This window comes from Micromys minutus (assembly GCF_963924665.1).
Source record: "Micromys minutus genome assembly, chromosome: 4".
Lineage (NCBI taxonomy): Eukaryota > Metazoa > Chordata > Mammalia > Rodentia > Muridae > Micromys > Micromys minutus.
The window spans coordinates 37947771-37971910 of record NC_137973.1 but is presented as its reverse complement, the minus strand read 5'-3'; the positions used below and the strand labels follow the sequence as shown (position 1 = coordinate 37971910).

The following is a 24140-nucleotide window of genomic DNA, read 5'->3' as shown; positions in this document are numbered from 1 at the left end:
CCCTCTTCTTTCTGTCTGAAAAATAGCTACAGTGTACTCAAAATAAATAAATCTTTAAATAAAAAAACAAAACAAGAAACAGCCCAGCTGTTTGCTTGTCCTAGTGACTCCGCTGTAGTATACAGTATTTTTGGGACTCTTTTGAAGTTGCTTTTAAGAGATAGTTTATGAAAATCAGCTTTTCTTATTTAAAAAATAACAGATTTTGTTCTAAATAATTTCTTTGCGTGTCCTTAAAATTAATGGTTCTTAAAAGAGGAAAAATGAATATCTTAAAGCATATGTCCCAACTCTGAAAGGTCAAATTTGACCTTAAATAAAAATAATGAAAAAACTACCTTCCAGGGTAACTACCAAACTGATTGAGAAATACTCCCTACCGTCAGGATTACTCAACTACTCATGAAGAAATACTGTTATTGACTATTCTTGAAGTTTACCATGCAGAATTTTCTCAAGAGCAGCACAGCTGGTTAGGAGACTGCCTGTGGTAGGGCTTGATTAATTTTGCAAATATATAATAAGCCCTGTAATGTACCATGTATTTTGTAGGTGATGGGGATATAAATCTGAATAAAAGGTGGTGTCTGACTTTTAGGGCCTCTTGTAAGGAAGGACCCAGAGAAGAAAAAAGATGTATAGAAAGCAGAAAAACAACTATTTTGCCTCATAAGTGAAATTTTAATCATAATCAAAGGGAGTAGATATAAAACAAACATTTTTGTAAGGAGTTAACAATTTAGTTGTGAAACAGTAAAGTTTTAAGAGAACAAGTGTTAAGTAGCAACTCCCATATCTGTCACCACAGCCATTGCTAAAGTTCAGGTCTGCATTTCTTTCTATGTGAGTACCTTTTGATGGAACTTCTTCTTCTGACTAATCATCCAGGTTTTTGATGAGATTACTGTTATTTTTTTATGAAGTCATAGTATTATGGTGATAAAAATTTGTCACTTTCCTACGTCACACTGTTCATCAACCTCCACTTCATCTACAGAAATTTTAGTACTTTGAAGGTCCACTAACAAAAGACCTTGGCTTGCCTTTCTAGTGATATGTCTCACTAACCACCTCCACTTTAGTAACATTCAGGTGGGTCCTTATGATGCTTTCCACTCTACCCTGCCTTTGCTGGCTAGCCCTGATCCATCCTGTAAGATATCGCTCAGCTTCCTTTCCGCCAGAATCATCGTCTTCCATTAATTTGCATAGATGACAAGCATAGAGGGAAGGAGAAAACATACCTGATATATAGTCTCTGAGCCTTTTGGAAAACATGGAGTTTTTCCTTTGGCATGTCTATGCAGATGTTCAGGCAGGGAGAAGTGTTACAGTGGCAGAGCTCATGAGTCTGTGGTGTTACACAGCATGCTATTGGCATTGCTGTAAACACCAAGGTAAAGATAAGACTCCTGCTAAGAGAACTGATGCACATTGAGCACATAAAGCACTGTGTAGAGTGAGACAACATACAGAACAGGTGAAGGAAAATGATCAGAAAAATAAAAGCCAGAGAGGAAGAGAGCTGGGTTCAGTGAGCTGCCTACCTGTGCTGGACAGAGGAACACACTTTGTAGAAGCTGATGGAAAGCCTGGGCTGATCTATGACTTCATGGCTTTATAGATATAGATAAATAAATAGCCTCTAGATTGTACAGTGAGTTTCTTTAATTAAATGAAAACGTGTTGTTCTTTTCCCCACCCATCCCCAAAATCAGACCTGACTCAGTTGTCATCTGTCATTTTACAGAAGCTTTTCCTAATTTCATCACCTGGCAGCTGTTCTTCTCTGCCTTTTATTTTTATTTTTTTTTAAAGATTTATTTATTTTATTTATATGAGTACACTGTAGCTGTCTTCAGACACACCAGAAGAGGGCACCAGATCCCATTACAGATGGTTGTGAGCCACCATGTGGTTGCTGGGAATTGAACTCAGGACCTCTGGAAGAGCAGTCAGTGCTCTTCACCGCTGAGCCATCTCTCCGGCCCCTCTTTGTCTTTCATGACACTGTGTGCCTGTGTGTGAAATTACCCTTCATTGCATTGTTTCTAAGTCTTCAGTTGGATGACACCCTGGAGAACTGAAACCTTAATCTGTTTCCACAGTGCCTGAAGCTTGGTAGATGTCTTCTCTTTTTGAACTGAAAAACATTAAATAGATTTATTTGTGTGTGTGTCACACAGGCATCTGCTGTATATCTTAAATGCATCTCCTTGATAAACTTCCATAAATTGTATGTGGTTTTGCTAAACATTTGGTTGATCAAGAGTCTTTAATACCTTCATTCTTTTCTTTCTCTTCTCTCAAAATTTAGGACTCTATAGTCTAGGAAAAGAATCACTGCTGGAGCAGCTAGCCCTTGAGTTTCGGACCTGGGTGGTATTGAGTCCTCAACGCCTGGAGTTGGTACAGTTGCTGGGCCTGGCAGACGTGTTCACAGTTGAGGAACAAGCTGGGCGCATCCATGCTGTAGACCATATGGAGATTTGCCATTCTGCAATGCTTCAGTGGAACCAGATTCACCCTACCATTGCTATTCTTCCCACAAGCCGGAAAATACGAAGCCCTCACCCCAGTATCTACACCATCCCTTACTCTGACCATTCATCCTACTCTGAGCTTCGTGCTTTTGTTGCAGCTCTGAGACCTTGCCAGGTAGTGCCCATAGTCCATCAGCAGCCTTGTGGAGAGTTCTTTCAGGACAGCTTGAGTCCTAGGCTTCCTATGCCTCTGATTCCACACTCTGTACAGAAATACATGAGTTCCTCCTCTAGGAAAACAAATGTGCTTTGCCAGTTAGAGAGGAGGCTAAAGAGGCCAAGAATCCGGGGTGTTGTGTTTGAATCCCCTGAAGAGACAGTTAATCAGGTTAAAGTTAACAAAGACTCAAAGAAGCACAAAAAAGAGAATCTCTCTCCCTGGGCTAGGCACCTTGGAAGGCTTTGCCCCCATCCTATGCAGGCCAGGAAGCAGTTGTTCCCAGACTTCTGCAGGAAAGAATGTGATGAGCCAGTTCTTTCTTGTGACTCCAACAAGATGGCAACTATGTTGACTGCCCCATTGGAATTTTCAGTGCAATTCCAGTCTGTAGATAAATTTCTCTTTCCAGAAACCAAGGAGGAAATTGGTTTATGGTCCCCATTGCTGTCAAGAGGAGGCAGTGGCTGTACAGGCTATGGTTCTCCCCCAGCTCACCTTAGCAGAGCCACTTGTCTAGCTCCCCAGGCCAAGGACCTGGCGCTAAAATACCTTCTTACTCCAGTGGATTTCCCAAAAGCGAGGTTTCCTTTCAGGGGTCTGGCACTAAAATACCTTCTTACTCCTGTGGATTTCCTCCAAGCAGGGTTTTCTTCCAGGAACATTGACCAGCAAGTGGAAAAACACCGAAGAGTCCAGTGTACCAACCCTGCAGTTAAGAACACAGTAGATGATGACTAGCAAAAGTCGGCTTGGTGTCTTCCTTACAATCCTGTGTCTCACCCTGAGTAGCTCTTGAAGCTTTTTATGACACCCTAGTGCCTATGAAACTCTTAGTTTTATATAGCACACTATTGTTTAATTTTATTATATGTAAGAAACAGTTTTCATTATATAAATTATTCAGTGTTCATAAGCACATTAAAAGTTCTTAGAAGTTCTCTAGCAATTTAATTTGTTCTACTTGGCTTAACCCAGTTTTTCTCAAGCCTTTATCAACATGTGTTTTGTTTGTTTGAGTGGAAAAAACAGTCTGAAAAAGGGCCAGGCTTGTCCCATTGTTTTTTCATTTGTCAGGTCCCAGTCTCTTTCCAGATAAAAATCTGTAGGTATTTGTTTTTAGATTGGAATTCCTGGTGCTGGAGGATAGAATGGGAGTGTGGAGCTGCATGTTCTAACCCTGACTGTCATTGGCTTGCTGTGACATGACCCTAACCAAGTAACTTCCTGTCTCTGCCTCTCGGAGTGAACAGGAAACCATGAAGAGGCACTGAAACAGTGTTATGAAAATAACACCTTCCTCCTTCGTGATGGAGTTTAGTAACTGTCATGAGACATCCATCTGGAACATAGCCATTTGGAGGTGGTGCATGGAATAAGCTGAGCTTTAAGGTTTAGAATAGGTCAGAGCTACTGGATGCTTGGAGACACTACTTTGTTAAAGCTACAGATCAACTGTCCTGCCAAATATTCTCTGATTGTTCACATAGCTGGGATTTTACTCCCACCCCCACAAGTTTGAATTAGGAAGCCGGAGCACAGAGCTTGTTTGTCTTAGTATCCTGGGGAGAGACCAAGGAGCCAGCTGGCTGGAACTGGTCAGAGTGCAGCTCTGCCCTGCTCTTGACCTGACAACAGGCCAAGCCAATAAACCAGGCAGCTGATAGCACAGCCATAGGAGATATGCTCTGGGGGGAGGGGGGTGCAGGCGAGAAGCAGTTTAGGGTGGAACCATGAGCCTTAACAAAGAAAACCATCTCTTACCCTTAGGAAAGATGGAGGAGCTTTGCTGCTTTGGGAGGGAGAAGTGAAGTTTAGTGAGCAAAATAAGACTTTGTTCTTGGACACACTGTACTTGGTTCTGTTTTTGTCAGTGACCTTCCTATATAAACCTCTAAGGGCTTCACAGGAACTGAAGCAGGTGAGGCATGTGGTTGAACAGGAAACCTGGACATTGGCTGGCTGGGATCCAGGGCACATGGCAAATTGTTCAAATAAAGGAGCCTTACTCAGCTGTAACGTGGGGGCTGAGATGCCTACCTCCCATGATTGCTATGCAGATTATTGGTAAAATTCCCTAGCTCATTGCCTGGCACATGACAGTATTTCAAATATTGGTTTTCATAACTAGAGGTTATAGGTATTTAACAAGCTAAAATCCTAGATTCTATCCTATCCTGAATGCCCAAAAAAAAAAAGGGGGGGGGGGCTGTGGTCATCAAAACAATTCTCTGTGAAAATACAAAGTAAAATGTCTTCTATGTTGACTAGTTGATGGGGATTTTTCTAGTCTTTCTGAGGATATAAATGTGTTAAACCTGAACATTTTCAGAATTAGGATACTTCACATGTGTGTGCACATACAAAGGGTGCTGAACAGATGTCTTTCTTAAGCTCTTAAGTGGTTAAGAGCTGTAGTTTGTTCTTGAAAACCTGGGTTTGGTTCCCAGCACCTACATCGGGTTTCTCATAACTCAAGTTCCAGGGGTCTGATGCCTTCTGACCTCTGAACAACTGCACACAAATTTGTACAGTCTCACACAATACCCATAAATTAAAAATAATTCTTAAATAATGTTTTAAAGAGGCCAGTGAGATGGCTCAGTGGGTAAAAGCACTTGCCACATAAATTGGTGAACTGGATTCAATTCCCAGAACCCACCACATAAAAATGAAAAAGGAGAACTGAGTTCATAAAGTTGTCCTTTGACTGGCTGCCATGCTTGCCTATAAACAGTACTAAAAAGGGGAGAGGGTTAGAATAATATTGTATATGATTTTAAATTCTGCATATCACTTAATTCCTTAATTGGAATTCAAAATGCCATTATCAAAAAATGCTTTCTTAATAGGATCTAACTTAATAAATCATTCTCATAGTATTCAACATTTGTGTACTGATTTTTAAAAAATCTTTAGATTTACTTATGAGTAAAAGTGTTTTCCCCCTATATATGTTATGTGCAGTGACTGGTGCCCATGAAAGTCAGCATAGAGTATTGAATCCCCTGGAACTGGCGTTATGGATGGTTATGAGCCACCATGTGTGTACTGGAAACTGAACATGGGGTTCCTCTCCAAGAGCAACAAATGTTTAACTGCTGAGCCATCTCCAGCCTCTTTACACTGTCCTTGATTATGCATATTACAATGATCTTTTGGCAATATTGGGGCTCAAACTCTGGGCATTGAGCATGACAGGCGACTACCCTGCCAGTGAGCTACATTTCCAGCCCTACTATGAACATTTATGCATCTATCTTGCATCTTAATTTATATCCTTGGAGTAAATTATTAGAATTAAGGAATTACTGTTTTCCATTCTTGATGCAGAGTGTGACAAAATGCCATCCAGAAAAGTTTTCATTATTTTTTCAGAAGATGATAGCAAGTTCGGATGAATCACGAGAATGACAGACAGGTTAACACATTAATGTGAGTCAGTTCATCTTGTATTGTCCATTGATGTTTAGGAATAATGGTTTGATAATGTTTCATGCTCACACTTCTCTAAAATGTGTTTAGCTCTCTCACTTCTGGTTGACCGACAGGTGGTTGGAAGAGATAAAGTAGGTTCTACCTAGCATCGGGGCCACCATACCGTTATCTTCTAGCAGCCAGGGCCCTACCCATTTTTAGTACATGCTGTGTCACGCATGTTCCTTGAGAAGGCATCCACATGAATGCAGATGAGAGCAGAAGGAAAGGCTTTGAGGAATTTAGTTTGGGGTATTTTTATGCTTTAATAATGAGAATATGCCATACCATTTTACTAAAATAAAAATGTCTGACAGAATCGTGCAGTTGCTTTGATTTCTGAGCTCTCACATATAACAGCACTGTGTCCCGTCTGTCTGTAAGTCACCAATTAAAATTTTCTTATTTTTAGAATGTAAGAAAGAACTGTCCTCCTCACCCCCAGATACACTACAATCTTACAATTAGATTGGAAGATGCCTGGGGCAGTGGGGAGGGTGTGTGTGTGTGTACCATAAAACAATTCCCTACAGATTCATTAGTGTCTTGTTTCATCATCAGTGGGAGAACTTGTATTTTTCCACAGGCTCAAGTCCCTTTACAGGGAAAAAAAGAAATATCCCTGGTAGGCTTTGAAGGACCATTTCTCACCACTGACCTAGATTGCCCTTCATGGTAGAAAATAGGAGACATAGCAGTTAGCTGGTTGCTCTCTTCTTTTTTAGTTAAGTGGTTCTGACTTAGGTTCTCCAAGGTAAGCCCTGGGAAAATAGTTCTTTCTGCATTCTTTTTTAAAGTTTATCTTAATTATTCTGTGTATGAGTGTTTTTTGCCTGAATGTATGTCCGTTCACCACATGTTTACTTGGTACCTGAGTATCTTTGTTAGGGTTTTACTGCTGTGAACAGACACTATGACCAAAGCAAGTCTTATAAAGAACAACATTTAATTGGGCTGACTCATAGGTACAGAGATTTAGTCCAGTCTCAAGGCAGGAACATGGCAACATCCAGGCAGGCTTGATACAGGCAGAGCTGAGAGTTCTACATGAGGTTGCTAGTGGAAGACTGACTTCCAGGCAGCTAGGGTGAGAGTCTTAAGCCCATGCCCACAGTGACAAACCTACTCCAACAAGGCCATATCACCTAATAGTGCCACTCCATGGGTTGAGCATAAACAAGCCATCACACTTCACTCCCTGGCCTCCATAGGCTTGTTCAAACACATGAATCTATGGGGGCCATACCTAATCATACCATAATGAAAAATACATTTAGTTCAACTTCAAAAGTCCCCATAGTCTGTAGCAGTCTCAACATTAACAGTCCAAAATTCAAGGTCTCTTTTGAGATTCATCCAATCACTTAACTGTAATCCCCAAAGCAAGACAGGAGACCAGCTAGACAAAGTCCTAACTGAATCTCCATGTCTGATGTCAAAGTGTTCTTCAGATCTCCAACTCCTTTTCATCTTTATTGACTGCAACAAACTTCTTTCTCCTGGGGTGCATCAACTTCCTGTTAGCAGTTTTCCTCAGCAGATAGCCCATGGCTCTGGCATCTCGAACATCTTGCAGTCTTCAAGGCAACTTCAATGTTACAGCTTCTTGTTCCAATGTGTGGGATCCACGAATGACTTTCTGGGCTCCTCCAAAGGGCTGGCATCACTTCTCCAGCTCTGCCCTCTGTAGCACTCTAAGGTCAGGTTGATCCACTTCACTGCTGCTGCTGTTCTTGGTGGTCATCCATGGTACTGGCATCTCCAATACACTGAGGTCTTCTGCTGCAAATAGGCTTCACCAATAGCCTCTCATAGGCTCTCTTCATGGTGCCAAGCCTCAAATCCTTTGCACAACCCCTTCAATCCTGGGCAGTCAACTGTTAACTGAGGCTGTACCTTCACGAATGGCCTTCCATGGCCTCTCACAGTGCCAAGCCTCAGCTGCTCTTCATGACCTCTTCATGCCTTCAAAGTCAGTACTACCTGGGTGACATTTACATATTACCAAGTACAGCTGCAGCATGAGGTATAACCTTGGCTATCTCTGGAACACAGCCTCTTTGTGCTCTCAAAAAACACTTCCCAAAAGATTTCACCTCAGTGATGCTAATCTCTTCTTAATCACCACTAATTTCTTAGTTCCAGCTGACAAGCATCAATGGTCCCAGTAGTCACTTCTATTCTTGACTCTAAAGCCAGAGTCATGTGGCAGAAGCTATGGAGTTCTGCTGCTTTCTGTGACTGGAACATAGACCCCTTGTCCTATTACATTATCACTAGCTTCTTCTCTTCCAACTCCTTCACTGTCTAAGCTCAGCTGTCCTGGATCTTGCTCTATAGATTGACCTTGTACTCAGAGATCTGCATGGCTCTCTCGCCTATAATGCTGGGATTAAAGGTGTGTATCACCATGCCTGGATCTAAATTTAGCTGGAGAGGATCTTGCCCCAAATCCTTTAATCTGCTATCTCCTAGAGCATAGGATTCATTTCCGCCTCACTTCCTGGTACTTCTTTAATACTCAAACCATATATTTTATATTTTTTTCTTTCTCAGCTTGCTATGCTTGTTTAAAATGCTCTTCATGAGACTTAAGGAGAGAACAAAGTCTATGATGGGCATTTCTGAGACTTCCTTAATGTAATTAATCTGAGTCTCTTCACCTTAGCCTCAGGCAGGCTCTTCAAACAAGGGCAAAAAGCAGCCACATTATTTACCAAAATACCACAAAAAACAAGTCTCCAGGCCACATACTGAAGTTTTTCTCCACTGAAACCTCTTGGGACAGATCTGCACAGTTCAAATTACTCACAGCAACAAAGTCTTCCATATTCCTGCTAGGATAGTCCATTAAGCCCCATTTAAAACATTCCATGGCTTTCCAAATCTAAAGTCTTCTAAACAAAAGCATGGTCTTAGCTAGGGTTTTACTGCTGTGAACAGAAACCATGACCAAGGCAAATCTTATAAAGGACAACATTTAATTGGGGCTGGCTTACAGGTTCAGAGGTTCAGTCCATTATCAAGGCAGGAGCATGGCAGCATCCAGGCAGGCATGGTACAGGAGGAGCTGAGAATTCTACATCTTCATCTGAAGGTTGCTAGTGGAAGACTGACTTCCAGGCAGGTAGGATGAAGGTCTTAAGCTCATGCTCACAGTGACAAACCTACTCTAACAACGCCACACCTCCTAATAGTGTCACTTCCTGGGCCAAGCATATACAAACAATCACATTGAGGAAGTGGTGAACCTCCATGTGGGTTCTGGGAGTTGAACCTGGGTCCTTTGTGAGAAATGCAAGTGCTCTTAACCATTGAGTCAACTCCCAAGCCCCACTTTTTGCACTCTTGATGAGGTTTGTGGGTTAGTTGTTTTTTTGGGTGTTTGTTTATTTGTTTGGTTGGTTGGTTGGTTGATTTTTTCAAGTCAGGATTTCTCAGTGTAGCCCTCACTGTCCTGGGACACCAGGGTGGCCTCAGAGATCCACCTGTCTCCATAGTGCTGGGATTAAAGGTGTACACTACCACACCTGGCTCTTGTAATTCTATGAGAGAATCCACATGCATGTTTTTGCTGCTACCATTAATGAGGAGTTGCCTGTTCATTGCTTGAATCTCCAAGAACCCAAAGAAACTCCTTTATTAGGAGTTCCTGGTGCTCTTCTTCTCTCTTCCCTAGGACATCCCACCTATACCTGCATTGATTATGCTTCTCTTTTTTATCATCATCACCAGAGTCTACACTGCCTATGAGGGGTTCTCAGAATGGTTTAGTTGTCTCTTAGTATTAGTACTAAGTATTAATCCCCCCTTGCCTTCACTATCTCATTTGTGTTTAACCATGTTTTCTTTATTACTTTAAGTTATGTTTATTTCTCAGTATGTGGGCACATGAGTACCCACAGAGGCCAAAGGCATTGACCTCTCTAGAACTTGGAGTTTTAGAAAGTTGTGAGCTGCAGAACAAAGGATCTAGAAATGAACTGGAGTGTCCTGAAAGAGAAGCGAATGCTTGTAACAGCTGAGCCATGTTGCCAGTTCCTGCTTTCTTGTCTTTAAACATATCCATGGTCCACTAGATCACAAGAGTTCCCCCAAATCTTGGCCTTGTTTCTTTTTCTAGACAGTTTATTGAATCTCTCTCAATAATAGAACATTTCTGACTGGATTTAGGTTTGTCATAATCAGTGGGGCTGTTACCTGAAGCACTCAGGGATTCTTTTGTCCAGGTGGAAAAGGATTAGAAGGAACTGATGATAAATTTCAGTTTAACTGGAAAATCCTCAGACAAAGGCACGAGCAGACAGAATAGTGGTAGATCAGAGACCCCAAGTCTAGAGTAACACAGTGCAGAGCGGGCTGGGATGAGCATTAGAATGGGAATGTTTAGTCTGGCTCTAGGGTCTTTATAATTTTATTACAAGGTCTTTTATCATCTTTGTAAATCATTAGCTTTCGATCAGTTCTGGTTTTCTTTCTTTAGCTCCTACATGAGGGTGGTAGAGCCACTCACTGGGAGAGGACACACACTAGTATCACCACAAATTGTAGCTGTGGCACCATCAAAGCTGCTTTTCATCTTTATATGTCCTTGATCCCTCTTCTGTGTACCTCAGTGGCTATTCCAAACCTTTATGACTCAAACTGTTGCAACATATGAAGCTTTAGGAAGAAATCAAGAGTACCAAGCCATGACACTCGGAAGCAATATCCTTGAAATATAGAAACAAGTCTGGCTGCCCACCCTCACCCCAAGGATGGCAGAATTAAATACTCCTGCACTTTGTAGCTCAACGTATAATCAGTCACCCAGAGACCCAAGTCTTAAAGTCTTATCCTCACCTACCCCTTCCTTCACCAGGCTGTCAGGTCTAACTCTGATGAGCAGATTTCTCTGTCTTCAGTTTGTTATAATCTCCTTTACCTCCTATGCCTAAATTGAAGGACTATTTTCTGAGCACACTGCTTTCAGTCCAGCCTTTTAAAGACAAGCCATTTTGCCAGATGTGATAGAACACGCCTGTAATTCCAGCACGTGGGAGGCAGAAGCAATAGGATCAAGAGTTCAAGGTCATCCTCAGCTACATACTAGGTTTGAGGCCAGTCTGACCTACATGAAGCCCAATCCTACCCTTACCTGTATCCCACAAAATGTAGGAACCACTTTTCTCCCCAGAGCTCCCCTTGCAGCTTCCTGACTTCTACCCTTATGTCTCTTCTTCCTCTTCTTTGAGTGGCTGCTATCTGGCTAGACTATCTTTGCCTCTCCTAGTTTAAGACCAGAGTCACTGACTCAGACCTTTCTTCTTCATAACTCCCATCATTCTAGATGACGTCAGTGCTGTGGCTACTCAGGTCCTGACTCCTCTAAAGCTTTAATCTCTCTCTTCACCACCCTGTCATTAACAGAAATTGTTCTATACCTGGAGCTGGAACTTGAAGCCTTTTTTGCTCCTAGTTGATTTGCTCAAGTACCTGCGTGGTCAATGTTTTACTCTCATAACTCTTCTGTAAGCTTCAATTCCTGTCTTTACTTGACCGTATCCCATGATGTATCAGGATTGTGCCATTCCCTTGTTCCTCTTGTAAAAATAGCCTTCCCCTGAAAAAGACCCTACATCTGGATAAATCATAATAACCCATCCAAGTTATTTTTATTTTAAAACAAGGTCTTAGAAAATGGCTCAGTCAGTGACATCCCAGACGTGAAATCTGAATTTAGGACTTCAGTACCCAAGCAAGACAGAATGTGGTAGCATGTGCTTGTAATCCCAGTACTGGGAAGATGGAGACAGGCAGATCCCAAGGCTTGCTGGCCATCCAGTCTAGTTCCAGGTTCAGTGGAAAACCCTGTCTCAAAAATAAGATGGCAAGAGATTGAGGAAAACACTCAATATTAAACAAAAACGTGTATGTGCAGGGACACACCACATCTTGCCATGTAGCCCAGGCTGGCTCTGAACTTGCAGTCTTTTTGCCTCAGACAACTGAGTACTTAGGTTACAGGAGGGTGCCACCATAGCTATCCTCAAAAGTTTCATCCTTCCTTTCTTTCTTCCTTCCTTTCTTCTTTCCTTCCTTCTTTTCCCTCCTATCTTTTTTATTTTGTTCTTTTTCTTCCTCTCTCCTTTCTCTCACTTTCCTTCTTTTCTTTAGTTCTTTCTTAATTAAAAAAAATGTTATATTTATATGTGAGAGTATTTTGTCTTAACATATGCCTGTGCCTCCAGCATATGTGCCTGGTGCTTTCAGAGGCCAGAAGGTAGCTTTGGATCTTCCGGAACTGGAGTCTCATGTGGTTGTGAGCCACCATGTGAATTCCTGAAATCAAACCCAGTCCTCTGCTGAGCTGACTCTCCAGCCCTCTGTATCTGCCTTGATACAGGATCTCACCATGCTTGTCTCAAACTCATGATCCTCCTCATTTAGCCCCTGAGTGCCAGGATCACAGGCCTGCACTATCAAAGCCAGTTAATGTCATAATCTCACACAATTAATGGCCTTCCACACTGCCAACAAATCCCATTCTGTTTCTCTAACAGGGTCCATTTCTTATTCTTTCACTTTGTTTATCTATTTGTTTGTTTGTTTAGTCCAGGCAAGGTGTTGTATGACTTTATTCCTTGTATTCAGGAAGCAGAGACACGAGGATCTCTGTGAATTCTAAGCCAGTCTGGAGTACTTATCTAGTGAGATCTTCTTTCAAAAAAGTAAATACATACATAGAATAGGATAAATAAAAATATGTACCGTGTGTTTTTTTTCTTTTTCTTTTCTTCCTTTCTTTCTTTCTTTCTTTCTTTCTTTTTTTTTTTTTTTTTTTTTTTTTTCTTTTTTTTTTTTTTTTGCAGCATGTGTTTATATGTATCACATGGGAAGCAGTAGAGGGTATTTGAGCCCCTGAAACTGGAGATCCAGATAATTGTGAGTTCCCATGTGGTTCTGGGAATTGAATCTGTGTCCTCAGCAAAAGCAGCAAGTGCTCTTAACCATGGAGCCATCTCTCCAGTCCAGCTTCCACTGAACTGCTGCTGTGTTGTTTTCATTCTATTTTTCAGCAGGTCTCTGTTAGCCTCAAACGTGTTATGTACATCAGGCTTGCCTCCAGCTCAACAGAGATCACCTACCTCTGCATCCTGAGGGCCAGCAGAAAGGTATGTGCCAGCCATCCTTTCTCTTTGATTTCCCTTCCCGCCCATGCAGCCAGCCAATTCTGTGAACTCTACTTGGAGACAATCTTAAATCTTCCCTGCTCTCATCATTTCACCTCCTCCACCCTTGCCCAAAGAACCTTTGTCTTCTCTGAGCTACCGGGGTCATCTCCTAAGTACTCTCCCTGCTTCCACCTTTGCTCTTGTCTGCTCCCCAAACACACAGTCCAGTCTGCAGCAGGCGCACCCTATTTCAGGTTACACTAATTCCCTGATGAAATCCTCTAAAGGCATTTGCTCACAATAGAAGTCAAAGTTCTTTGAGTGCTCTTTTGAGACTGGATCTCACTTTGAGCTCTAGCTGCCTTGGGACTTTCTATGTAGACCAGGTTTGGCTCAAATCCACAGAGATTATCTTGTCTCTGTTTCCTGGGAAGTGACTTTATAAAAGCAAAACAAAAAACTTGTTAGTTTTTGAGACTAGCTCTCAAATAGCGCAAGCTGGCCTTGAGCTCCAGGTCTTCCTAGCTTTACTTCCCAAGTGCTTGACTACAGGCCTGTGTTACCAGGTCTGACTGAAAGTAACTTCAAACTTGCAGCACAGACTACAGGCATTGCCTTTCCAATGTCTAATAGCCCCACTCCTTCCTGTCTGGGAGGAGCCCCTTGTTCGGCCCTTCTCCAGTCTTTCTTCACTCCAGCTGGCCTCCTCACTACCACCTACAGCTCCTCTGACCAAGTCTTTGCTTTCCAAAATTCCAGTCCACCTGCTTTACCAATCCTGTATCTAGTTAGTTCCTTTAGCGCACAGGCTGTGCTGTTTTCTCTTAATTCCTGCAGTATTTTGCACAAGATGTTCTGTAGATTAGTTGAATGGAGAGCAGGCTGTAGGAAATATTCTGTACATTTGTTGAGTGGAAAGCAGGCTGTAGGAGATATTCTATACATTTGTTGAGTGGAGAGCAGGCTGTAGGAGATATTCTGTAGATAAGTTGAGTGGAAAGCAGGCTGTAGGAGATATTCTATAGATTTGTTGAGTGGAAAGCAGACTGTGGCTGCACTAAAAGTTGAAGCTTTGCTGACTGAAACATGCTTAGATATTTTCTTCTCTGATGATCTTCTCTGACCCCATTATTCAAGTAATGTCTATTTGTATGGCATTTTTTCTTTTTTACTAGATTTAAAACTCTGGGAGCGAAAAGACTGTATCTTACTTTTATCTTTCATTTTAGCTGGTATCCAGGGAGAGTCTGGCATCCTTTGTTGGATGAATGAGTGAACCACATTAGTGAGGAAAAAAAATACCAAAGTTTTAAAAGTTTCCTGAAGACCGAGACAGATGGAAAAAAAAATGAGTTAAGAACAATGAAAACAGAGAGTAATTATGTGAAGAAAAGAAAGGTGCAAATAGACAGGCAGGTGACAGTACTAACGAGAATGCAGGTGACAGTCAGGGAAGGCTCAACGTGTAAAATCTGAGATGTTTTTAAACACAAAAGGGACAGAACTTGAGAGTAAATTAAAGGCCAGTTCTAGAGTTCTGGTGAGGTAGGGCAAAATAACTCAGCCTTCTTGTTAAGCAGGATCTGTTCAACACCAGGCTAGGGCTTCTGCCTTTCCCTTGGCTAACTAAGCAGGCTCATTCACTCTGTGTCTTGATATTTCCAGGGCCAGCCCAACATGGGGACTTGATGTTCTCTAAACAGCCAAGAAGGAAGTTTCTGTGAAGATATGCACATGAGTCTGTCCTGTGGGATTGAACGTTTTGCTAACCCTGGCTCTCCAGGGAAATAAACTTCCCCATTCTCAATGTTAGGAGAAACTCAAAACTCAAACAACTTTCCTTAAAAGGCATTATAGGATAGTCTAGAAAACATTTTGTTATCTGAAGATCCAAAGAAATCAAGGATGTATGAATGAGGTCTGAAAAATATAAGATAGAAAGGCCTCTCCCAGATCTGATCCCTGTTCACAGGGCACAGGTAAAAATCCATGGTGGTGGATAGTCATTTTTGGGGTTCAGACTGTTCCTGACTTTAGTACCTGTATGATGGAACACATGAATTCTTTTATTCTCCATATCCTTTTCTTCTTAGACAGGCCCTCGCTATGTAGACCAAAACTTAAACTCACAGAGCTCCACCTTCTTCTGCCTCCTGAATCCTGATAAAAGGATTCATGCACCACCGGATTAAAGGCACGTACCACCACACCTTACTCTTATATCTTACTCGGCTCTAAAGATGGCCCTCATTCTGAGAATCAACATTTTACAAAGCAGAAGGGATATCAAGTCCCACAGACTCTCTGGAGGCTGAATTGGCAACTGTCTACCAAGATAACCTAGTTTTCAGGGTCGGTTTTCTTAGAAAATTATGCCCAGAAAGCTTTCTGGAATCCACCGCCTTTCTACCTTCTGGGGAGGTAAGAACATTTTTGTTTACTGCATGCATAGAGGAGCTGAGTTCAGAGAAGTTACTTTATTTCCTAACTGATTCCACGACCGGAGCGCTTCAGCATTGGGGGTGGGGGGCATCTAAATTCCGTATGCTGCCATGAAATCGACAGGGCAGCAAACGAAGTATAAACTGAGATAATTCTTCCCCCTCAGGGTCATCCCCAAGTAGACAATGTCTCCCTGCGCTGCCCAACCGCTGGGATGTGATTGGGGTGCTGGAGGGGGGAAATCACACTGGTTTGGGGTGATGTCACACTAGCTGAGATGACATCTAACTGCGAGAAACCGGACCGCCACCAAACGCCGGTTAGACCACCTCGGAGGCTGCTGTGCGGAGAGGACTGGGAGACCGGTCCCCACACACTGTCCACGCTGGCTCCCCACGGAGGCCCACCCACACCCGCGGCCCGCCGCAAGATGCAGTGATCTCTCGCTCCTCCGCACTTCCGCCTCAGTAGGTGTCATGGCGCTAGGTGGCTGAATGGTTCCGGCGAGGCGGGGCCGGCGGGATGAAGGCGGTTGCTCGGGGCTCCACTTGTCGGGTCTGGTGACAACGGCGGCGGCGGAGCGAAGGGCCGGGCCGTGGCCCCGGACGGCAGGGGAGGCCGAGGCGGGAGCGCTCGGCGCTGAGGCGGCGGCGGGAAGGGGCCGGGTGGCAGGGCAGGCGGGAGGCTGGCGAGGCTCCGGCCGCAGGACGGGCGCGGGGACGGCTCCGGGGGGCGGGGGCCGGGGCCCCGGCCGGCTCGTGCGGGGGGTATGATGACCCGGCGGCGGGGCCCCGGATCGCGTCTCCTCCGCCGCCTCCTCGCGGCGGCCCCGACTCGAGGCTGAGAACTACACACACCGGCGGTGAGTCAGGCTCGGCGAGGGGCTGGGGCCAGGGGCTGCGGGGGTCGGCGGCCGGAGGTGGGACGGAGTGAGCCGCGGACTCCCATTGGGGAGCCGGCTCGCGCGGGGCGCCTCTCTAGCCAGGCCCCGCGGGGCCCTGAGCGCCCCGTTCTGCTGCCTGGCCGCGAGCGGCCAGACACGACTGCGTGCCGGGGCCAAATGGGCAACTCCCCCTGCGTCCTAGCCTTTCCCTCCAGGTCGGGCTGTTGTCCTCAGGTGACAGGGGTCCGTCTGGCATCTCCCCACCCCAACCGTGGGCTGCGGTGGCAGGTCCCCTGTGCGTGTGCATGTCACCCCACTGCCTGTAGCTGTAGTTCGGGCGTATTTGTGCCTTTGGGGACTGGGAAACCGCATCTAGAGAAAATCGTGGTGGTCGGGTTGGTATGGATGGAAGCTCTTCTGTTCTCTTGGTTCATGTTCTGTAATCTTTTGAGCATGTAATTTGTGATGGTGGTAAAGCTATGTGGGGACCAGCCCACCTATATGTTTATCTCTGCAAGGCAAAGCTAGAGGTCTTTTTTCAAAGAGAAACTTTTGCAGCCCGTCGTTACTTTTAAAGCCAAGAACAACAAAATCCAAAACAGCAAAGGAAAAGATGGAAACAACCAAAAGCCTTTGGGTAGGACCCACACTATAAACAGCTCTGTAGAGCAGAGTCCCCCTTTGCGCTTGGCAACCGAGACCTAAAACTTGGTCTCCTGGAGCGTTGGTCTAACCTCCAGTTTGTTGTGACGAACCGTGAGCAATGGCCTGTGTGTTTATGCTGGGCGCGTTTTCTTTCCTGTTTGGGGATGGGTGCTGGGACGGGAAGCGGGAAAGGGGGGTGGGGGCAATCTCCAGTAAGTACGTCTTTTCTCTACTTAATCAGTGACTCAGTTGTAGATACTCATAAGATGCGCATTCTTTTCTCTTTAGTGACACTTTGAGAATTCTCAGTAGTGTAGTGCAGCCACATACTAGTTTCAAGTGTAGACTCCGTTGTCCAAGTCCGCCCTTTATCTTGTTTCCTAGTAACTGATGAAAACAGCAGCATGGCTTCCTGCTGTAGATGGAGTGGGGTTAAATTAAGTGGCGGATGGCCTCAGCAAAACCTACAATTTTGCTCTTGCTTGTGTAAAGCTATTTTGATTCATGGTCAGTAGGATTTTTTTTTTTTTTTTTTTTTTTTTTTTTTGAGATTATAGAGAATGCAAGCCATTGCTTTTTTTCTTTTCTTTTTTCTTTTTCTTTTTTTCTTTCTTTTGGTCATGTAAAAGCATAAAGCTTCCTGTAAAACATTTAAAAACCTAACGACTCATTTTACCTAATCATTGTTATTCAGCTGGTTATTTTGAGTCTTTTTGCATGTAATTTTCTCAGGATTCGGTGTTGCAGTGTGCGGTAAAGGCTTTTGGATACTTTTGGCCACACAAGCCTTTAACCCCAGCACTCTGGAGGCAGAGGCAGGAGGAGCTGAGTTCAAGGCCAGTCTGGGTCTAAGAGCAAGTTTCAGAACAGCTAGGGGCTATACAGAGAAACTTTTCCTCAAAAAAAAAACCAACCAACCACCGCCCCCCGCCCTCCAATACTCTTGGTTTGAAGGATATTTTGGTAAAGTTTTCAAGATTGAAGCTAGAGGCTGCTAAACTGGTAAAGCAACTGACAAAAAAATGTTGGCTTTGGTTGGCAGGTTGTTTGTGATAGCCTCCTGATCAGTTGATCTCTGGACATTGTGTTTTACAGATTTCAGAGCAAGTTAATGAGATTTAAAATCAAACCAGATCTTCCTCCTGAAAAAAAAGAGTTCACATTTCTCTGGAAAACAATTCTTTCCTTTGTTTTTGTTTTTATAAGCACAGAACTATCGGTTTGTTGGTAGAGATCAGTGAGCCAAACCTGTCCGTGAACTTCTTACTCCTGGAACTTGTGCAGCTTGTTAGTTTTGTATTTTAATTGGTTCTTTTGTAATTGGAATAATTTTGCAAGCTTGAGCAGCCTGTCCTTTTTTTGACTGTGTGACAACAATCTTTTTGTTACAGGCCTTCCCCCTACTACTTCCTAGCCAGTTTCTTCTCTTGCAGTTCATGCCGTTTTGGACACAAGTTATTAAAATCATTTCCCTGAACTAACACTTAATTTGATTTTCTTTTTGTTGTTTGTTGTAAAGAACACAGGCTAATGTTCTGTTGACTAGGCTTGACCTCATACTCCTGACCCAAAGGGGGTGGTCCTGCTTTACTGAAACTTCATGGTGCATGGAATGGGTCTATTTTTGGTTTTGATTTTGTCTTTTTTTTTTTAGTTGTAGAAATTCAGGTAGTGTGTGCAGCATAATGTAGTATAATATATTTCTCAGTAGTGTATATTTGTTACATTTAACATGTGTGCACATTCAGGAAAAAACAAATTGCAGGAATTGGTTTTCTCTAATGTGGGTCCAGGAGATAAACATTTTTTTAGGCTTAGCAACAAGTGCCTTTACCCAGTGAGCCCTTCTGCCGGTCCCCTAGCACCTTTTATAGTTTGGCTTTATTTTATTTTTTCCTTTTTTGGGTGCTGTATCACTTTAGCCTTTAAGGGTATTGAATCCCCTTTGGATTCTTCAAAGGCACCTGGTACCATATTTTCTTTGTTACTTAATGAAAGGAACCAGCATTTTGCTCATTAGCTCTGGGTAACACTCATTTGGCCTTTGTGAGTTTTCTTTTTTTCTATTTTAGAATTAGAGATTTAAGAAAGACTCTTTTAAAGTAGCTGTAAAAGTCAGTACTCTTTGTTTTGTTTTGTTTTTTTCTTCTACTTTTTCTCCATTCAAATACATTTCCTTCCTCTACATCTCCTTACTCATTTTCCACATCCCTTGCAGCTTGGCAAAAGTCACCTCATTCTTTTTGAAAGACTCTGGGTGTACCTCCCATCTGCCAAACCATTGTTACCTTATTTAAGCCTTGCTTCCTTTAGATCTTTGCTGGCTGATCTGAACAGGGCCTCACTCACTCGCTAGTCTTTGTGTTTTCTAGCAACCTCTACTTGTTAATTTGATTTTACTCTTATGATGGAAACTCTTAGTGCTTTCATTTTATTTCAAACTTTATAAACCTCATTGATTGCATCTTGTATACATAGTAAGATAATACCTTTTTCTAATACTCTTCTTGTTTTATTGCTATAGATTTGTTATGCAGAACCAGTCTAAGCAGGTATTGAAACTTGGGAAATACCTTACCTAGAAGGAAGCATCCCTTAGTCAGTTTACCAAAACATTAGAGCATTTTTTAAATGGCTGAAGGTACACAGAGCTGGAGATGCTCTCCTGGCAGCTAACGCCACCTTTCCACGCCCTGTTTTGCAATACTAGTTGGGAAACTTTGCTTGTAATACTCAGGCCATGTGAAGGAGGAAGTACTGCAAAGAGGTGGCAGACTTGTTAGACTAATGCTGTTCTTCATGGTTTTAAGCTTCATGGTTTAAACTTTTGCTTCTGTGTTACAATGTTAAGAACAGTAATATTTTGCTATAGACAAAAGACTAATTTGTCACATCATGTGTCTCTCATTTGGATCATTTGGATCATTGCTGAGATTCCCTTACTATGAAGCAGTAGAGTGATCTCTTCATAGTCAGTCATGTTAGGAAGTAGTTGGCACATTCTGTATGGCAGCCATTATGATGGATGCCAGTGATGCGGAGAAGAGAAAGAGAGAAATAACTAATGTCTCACTACCCTGCTATTGAGGATCGTCCTCACAGAATTGAAACTTGAGAAAAGAAGTTGGTTTTTATTTTTTTAATTATTTTATACACACACATATGCACACATTAGGGGACTGCTCTTTCCTATTGTGGTTCTGGGGATTAATCTGCTCAGCCATCTCACTGGACCAGAAGTCACTTTTAAAATGTTTTCTTTTGGGCTGGAGAGATGGCTCAGAGGTTAAGAGCACTGACTGCTCTTCCAGAGGTCCTGAGTTCAATTCCCAGCAACCACATGGTGGCTCACAACCATCTGTAATAAGATCTGGTGCCCTCTTCTGATGTGTCTGAAGACAGTGACTGTACTTATATATAATAAATAAATCTTTTAAAAAATGTTTTCTTAGTTTTATTTATGTGTCTTAGTGTTTTGCTTGCATGTGAATATGCACCTGCTGCCTGAGGAGATCAGAAAAGAGTGACAGATTCTCCATAACTGGAGTTCATATGGTTGTGAGCCACCATGTAAGACCTGGGAATCTAATCTGGGTCATTTGCGAAAGGAACAAGTGAGCCATGGAGCTGACTCTAACTTCCGAATCTATCTCCAAAAGTCAACTTTTAAATAATTAAGTCTAAATGGTGATGCTTCAGAGTGGCCCACAAGTTACAGGAACTGCCCCTATTTGCCTCTTTGGGTTCTGTATCTGCTTTTTCCATTGTTCTGTTCTATATACACAGAATATCCCATCTGTGTACTACCTGTTCTTGGCAATCATTTAGGTCTCGGTTTAAATGCCAACACCATATGAGGATCTCCTTGACCATCATCTCTATTGTATCTTATATTGTGTTGTTTTCTTCTAGCTTATCACTAGTTGCATATCTCTCTCTCTCTCTCTCTCTCTCTCTCTCTCTCTCTCTCTCTCTCTGTGTGTGTGTGTGTGTGTGTGTGTGTGTGTGTGTGTGTGTGCAAATCATCCCCAGTTGAATGTAGACTCTAAGAGATAGGTCATATCTATCTCAAATAGCACTGTGTCTCTTGGGCTAGAACAGTTCCTAGTAGACAGGAAGCCAGCTCCTCAATGTATGCTAGCTAAGGGACTAAGTTAAGTACGTGTAACTGTAAAGAAAGTAGTCTGTGCAATGGGAGCCCTTCAGGAGCCTGACCTACTATAATATGGCTCTGGGGAAGACTTCTGAGTATTTTTGTCTGACTAAATAATCTAGAAGAAAAAAAATTGTTTCTGATTTATGTAACAGCCTAATTGTAAATGTTCTATGTCAGAGTGATGTCCCAGCTTACTAATCTGCTCTCTCCTGCACGGCCACTCAGACCCGAGCTTCTTGCAGCTTGTTACCCTACCATTACTTGGGGGTCACTGGCTCTCTGAAAACCAATTTTTGCATTGTTCTCAACTGGTGAGGAAGGCTGATCAACACAGTCTAGCCTTGTGTCCAATAAAGGAGAAAGTAGAGTTTTATACAGATCAACAAGCCCTAACACACTCAAGTGAGATTTACTTGGGGCTTAGGAGAGGTAGATATTAGGAAAAGCAAAGGCCAAGAAGGGAAGTTCAGTTCAGTTCAGGAAGAACAAGCACATTATATATGAAGGGACTTGACCTGGAAAAGTCAAGGCCTATACATTCTCTAAGCACTGAGACTCAAGAGAGGGTGCCCTGGGAAAAGAGGATAAAACAAATCCATGAAAGTAGCCATAGGTCAGACCTTAAGGTCTGCTAATAAAAGAAAAGAGCTTTTGGACTTTTTCAGGAAGGCTTAAATGGTGGAACAGATGTTTATTGTTTTTCCAGATGTGCATTTTGAAATCAGGCTAGGAAGTGGATAATGAATTGGAACAGTGAGCACTGACGAGATGATTAAGAGCATGATGTAAAATACCATTTAGGCTGTTTACATAGTTCAGAATTTAGGTTTTCAGTGGTGCAGGTGAGTTGGAGGAACCGAGTGGAGTGAAAGGTAGGTGTCTGGCAAAAGAATTTTTTTCTTAAAATGAAGAATTTTCTTCTTAAATTTTTTATGTATGTAGGTGAATGTACCCATGTATGCCCTTGTGAAGACCAGGTTGATGTTCTGAGACAGGGTCTTTCACTGAATTTAGAGCTTGCCAATTGGCAGAGAGCTCCAGGGACCCATCTCTTTCTGCCTCCAGCACCAGCATGCACCTCAACACCTAACTTTATGGGTGCTAGGGATTGAGTTCAGGTCCTTGTGTGCACCTCATTTACTGAACCACCTCCCTACCACCTTCTTGTCTGTTCTTTCTCTTTCCTTTCTTTTCTTTATTTATTTCTGTTTTTTGAGACAGTGTTTCTCTATGTAGTTTTAGCGGCCCTGGAACTCCCTCTGTAGACCAGGCTGGCCTCAAACTGCCTGCCTCTGCCTCCTGAATGCTAGTATTAAAGGCTGCACCACCATTGCCCGCTCTTATTTTATTTACATTTACAAAAAGTGTATTCTTGAGCTGGAAAAAAATGGCTTAGTGAGCACAGGTGCTTGTCAAGCATGCCTGGCCTGGTATCCGCCTGAGGTTGATCCTTGTAACCTCTGTGAAGGTATAAGGGGAAAATAATGCCACAGAGTTGTTTTCTGGCCTCTAGATGCAGTGTGTCATGTACCGCCACCACCATGGCATGCACGTACATGTAAATGTAACTTTCATTCTCCTGAAGTAATTGCCTCTAAGGCTCACTGCCTCGTCTGCTAACCTAGGCCTAGCCCTAGAAGCTTCTAGCTTCTGAACAATCTTTTATAGGCCTAGAATGTTTTCAGCTTCTGAGACTTATTGCTGAATTAGCAAACCCTTTTTTGTTCTTTCTGATCTCTGGCTGGCTGGTTCAGTCATTCTTTCTCCAACTCCTCTCCAGGCTGACTGATTCAATCTGGCCTCCCTCCCTCTCTCTTGACCTCTGCTTGACCTCAGACTAACTCTAGCAATCCATTCTATCTTCTGGCTCCTTCTCATTCTCTGGCTTTACCTCATATTTTGTCTTCACCTGTGTCTAGCTTGTTCTCTCTTCAGCCTCTCTTTGTAAAACTCTCCTAGTAAAACAGCTTGCCTATCTCTCTGCACTGCATTTTAAAATGGCCTCCCTTTCCTTTCTTGTAAGATTTGGATATATCCTATTCTGACAAGTCTTTCTCTGATCTGCAACTCAATTAGACATAATTTTAAAACATGGCTGCTTCCTTCTACAAACTAATTTGAGGAGGCAGAGGCAGGGGGATCTTTGAGTTTGAGGCTAGTTTGGTCTCAGAGTGAGTCTTGGGACAACCAGGGCTAACACAGAAACCCTGTCTTGATTGATAAAAGAGGACAAAGGCTTTGTTTATTGCTAGACCCAAGAGGTGAAACATTTTGAGAAGTCAGAAATAGCATTTGATTTATTGGGAGCTATCTTCATGTGCATTGAAAAGTTTGTGGTTTGTTTATCAGCATTCTGTACAGAAAAATATCCACAGTCTTTAATTCTGCCCCATATTTTTTTGGAAAATTTTGCCTAGGAAGAGAATTGATCCTCATTTGCAAAGGCAGATTTGTGGGACAGTATCTTTGCCTAGAAATGGTTTTTAAAGCCTCACTTCAGAGTGGAGTATAAATAACAGTGTTGGTTTTTCTGGGCTATTTTGAGTCTGTGTTTTCTTCTCACCTTGTTACTGAGGTCTGAGTGAGTTGTCAGCTACTGAAGAGTCCTGGTGATAAAATATGCACCTGTGAGAAGAGCTAGTGAAATTGGGTTTTTGTTTGTTTGGTTTTTTTTTTTTTTTTT

General features: G+C 42.8%; 1 protein-coding gene across 2 annotated transcripts in view; it reads left to right on the top strand.

Moving 5' to 3' along the window:
• HIPK1 (homeodomain interacting protein kinase 1) overlaps positions 1-24140 on the top strand; it is a 68599-nt gene that overhangs the window by 3705 nt on the left and 40754 nt on the right. The window contains exon 4 of one of the 2 annotated variants that reach the window (XM_080916504.1): positions 2318-4155. The exons of the other annotated variant lie outside the window; for it this stretch is intronic. Within the exon in view, the coding sequence (XP_080772630.1) occupies positions 2318-3441 (1124 nt within the window). The 3' untranslated portion in view covers positions 3442-4155. Of the gene's footprint in view, positions 1-2317; positions 4156-24140 lie in introns of those variants that run through there. 2 annotated transcript variants of the gene reach the window in all.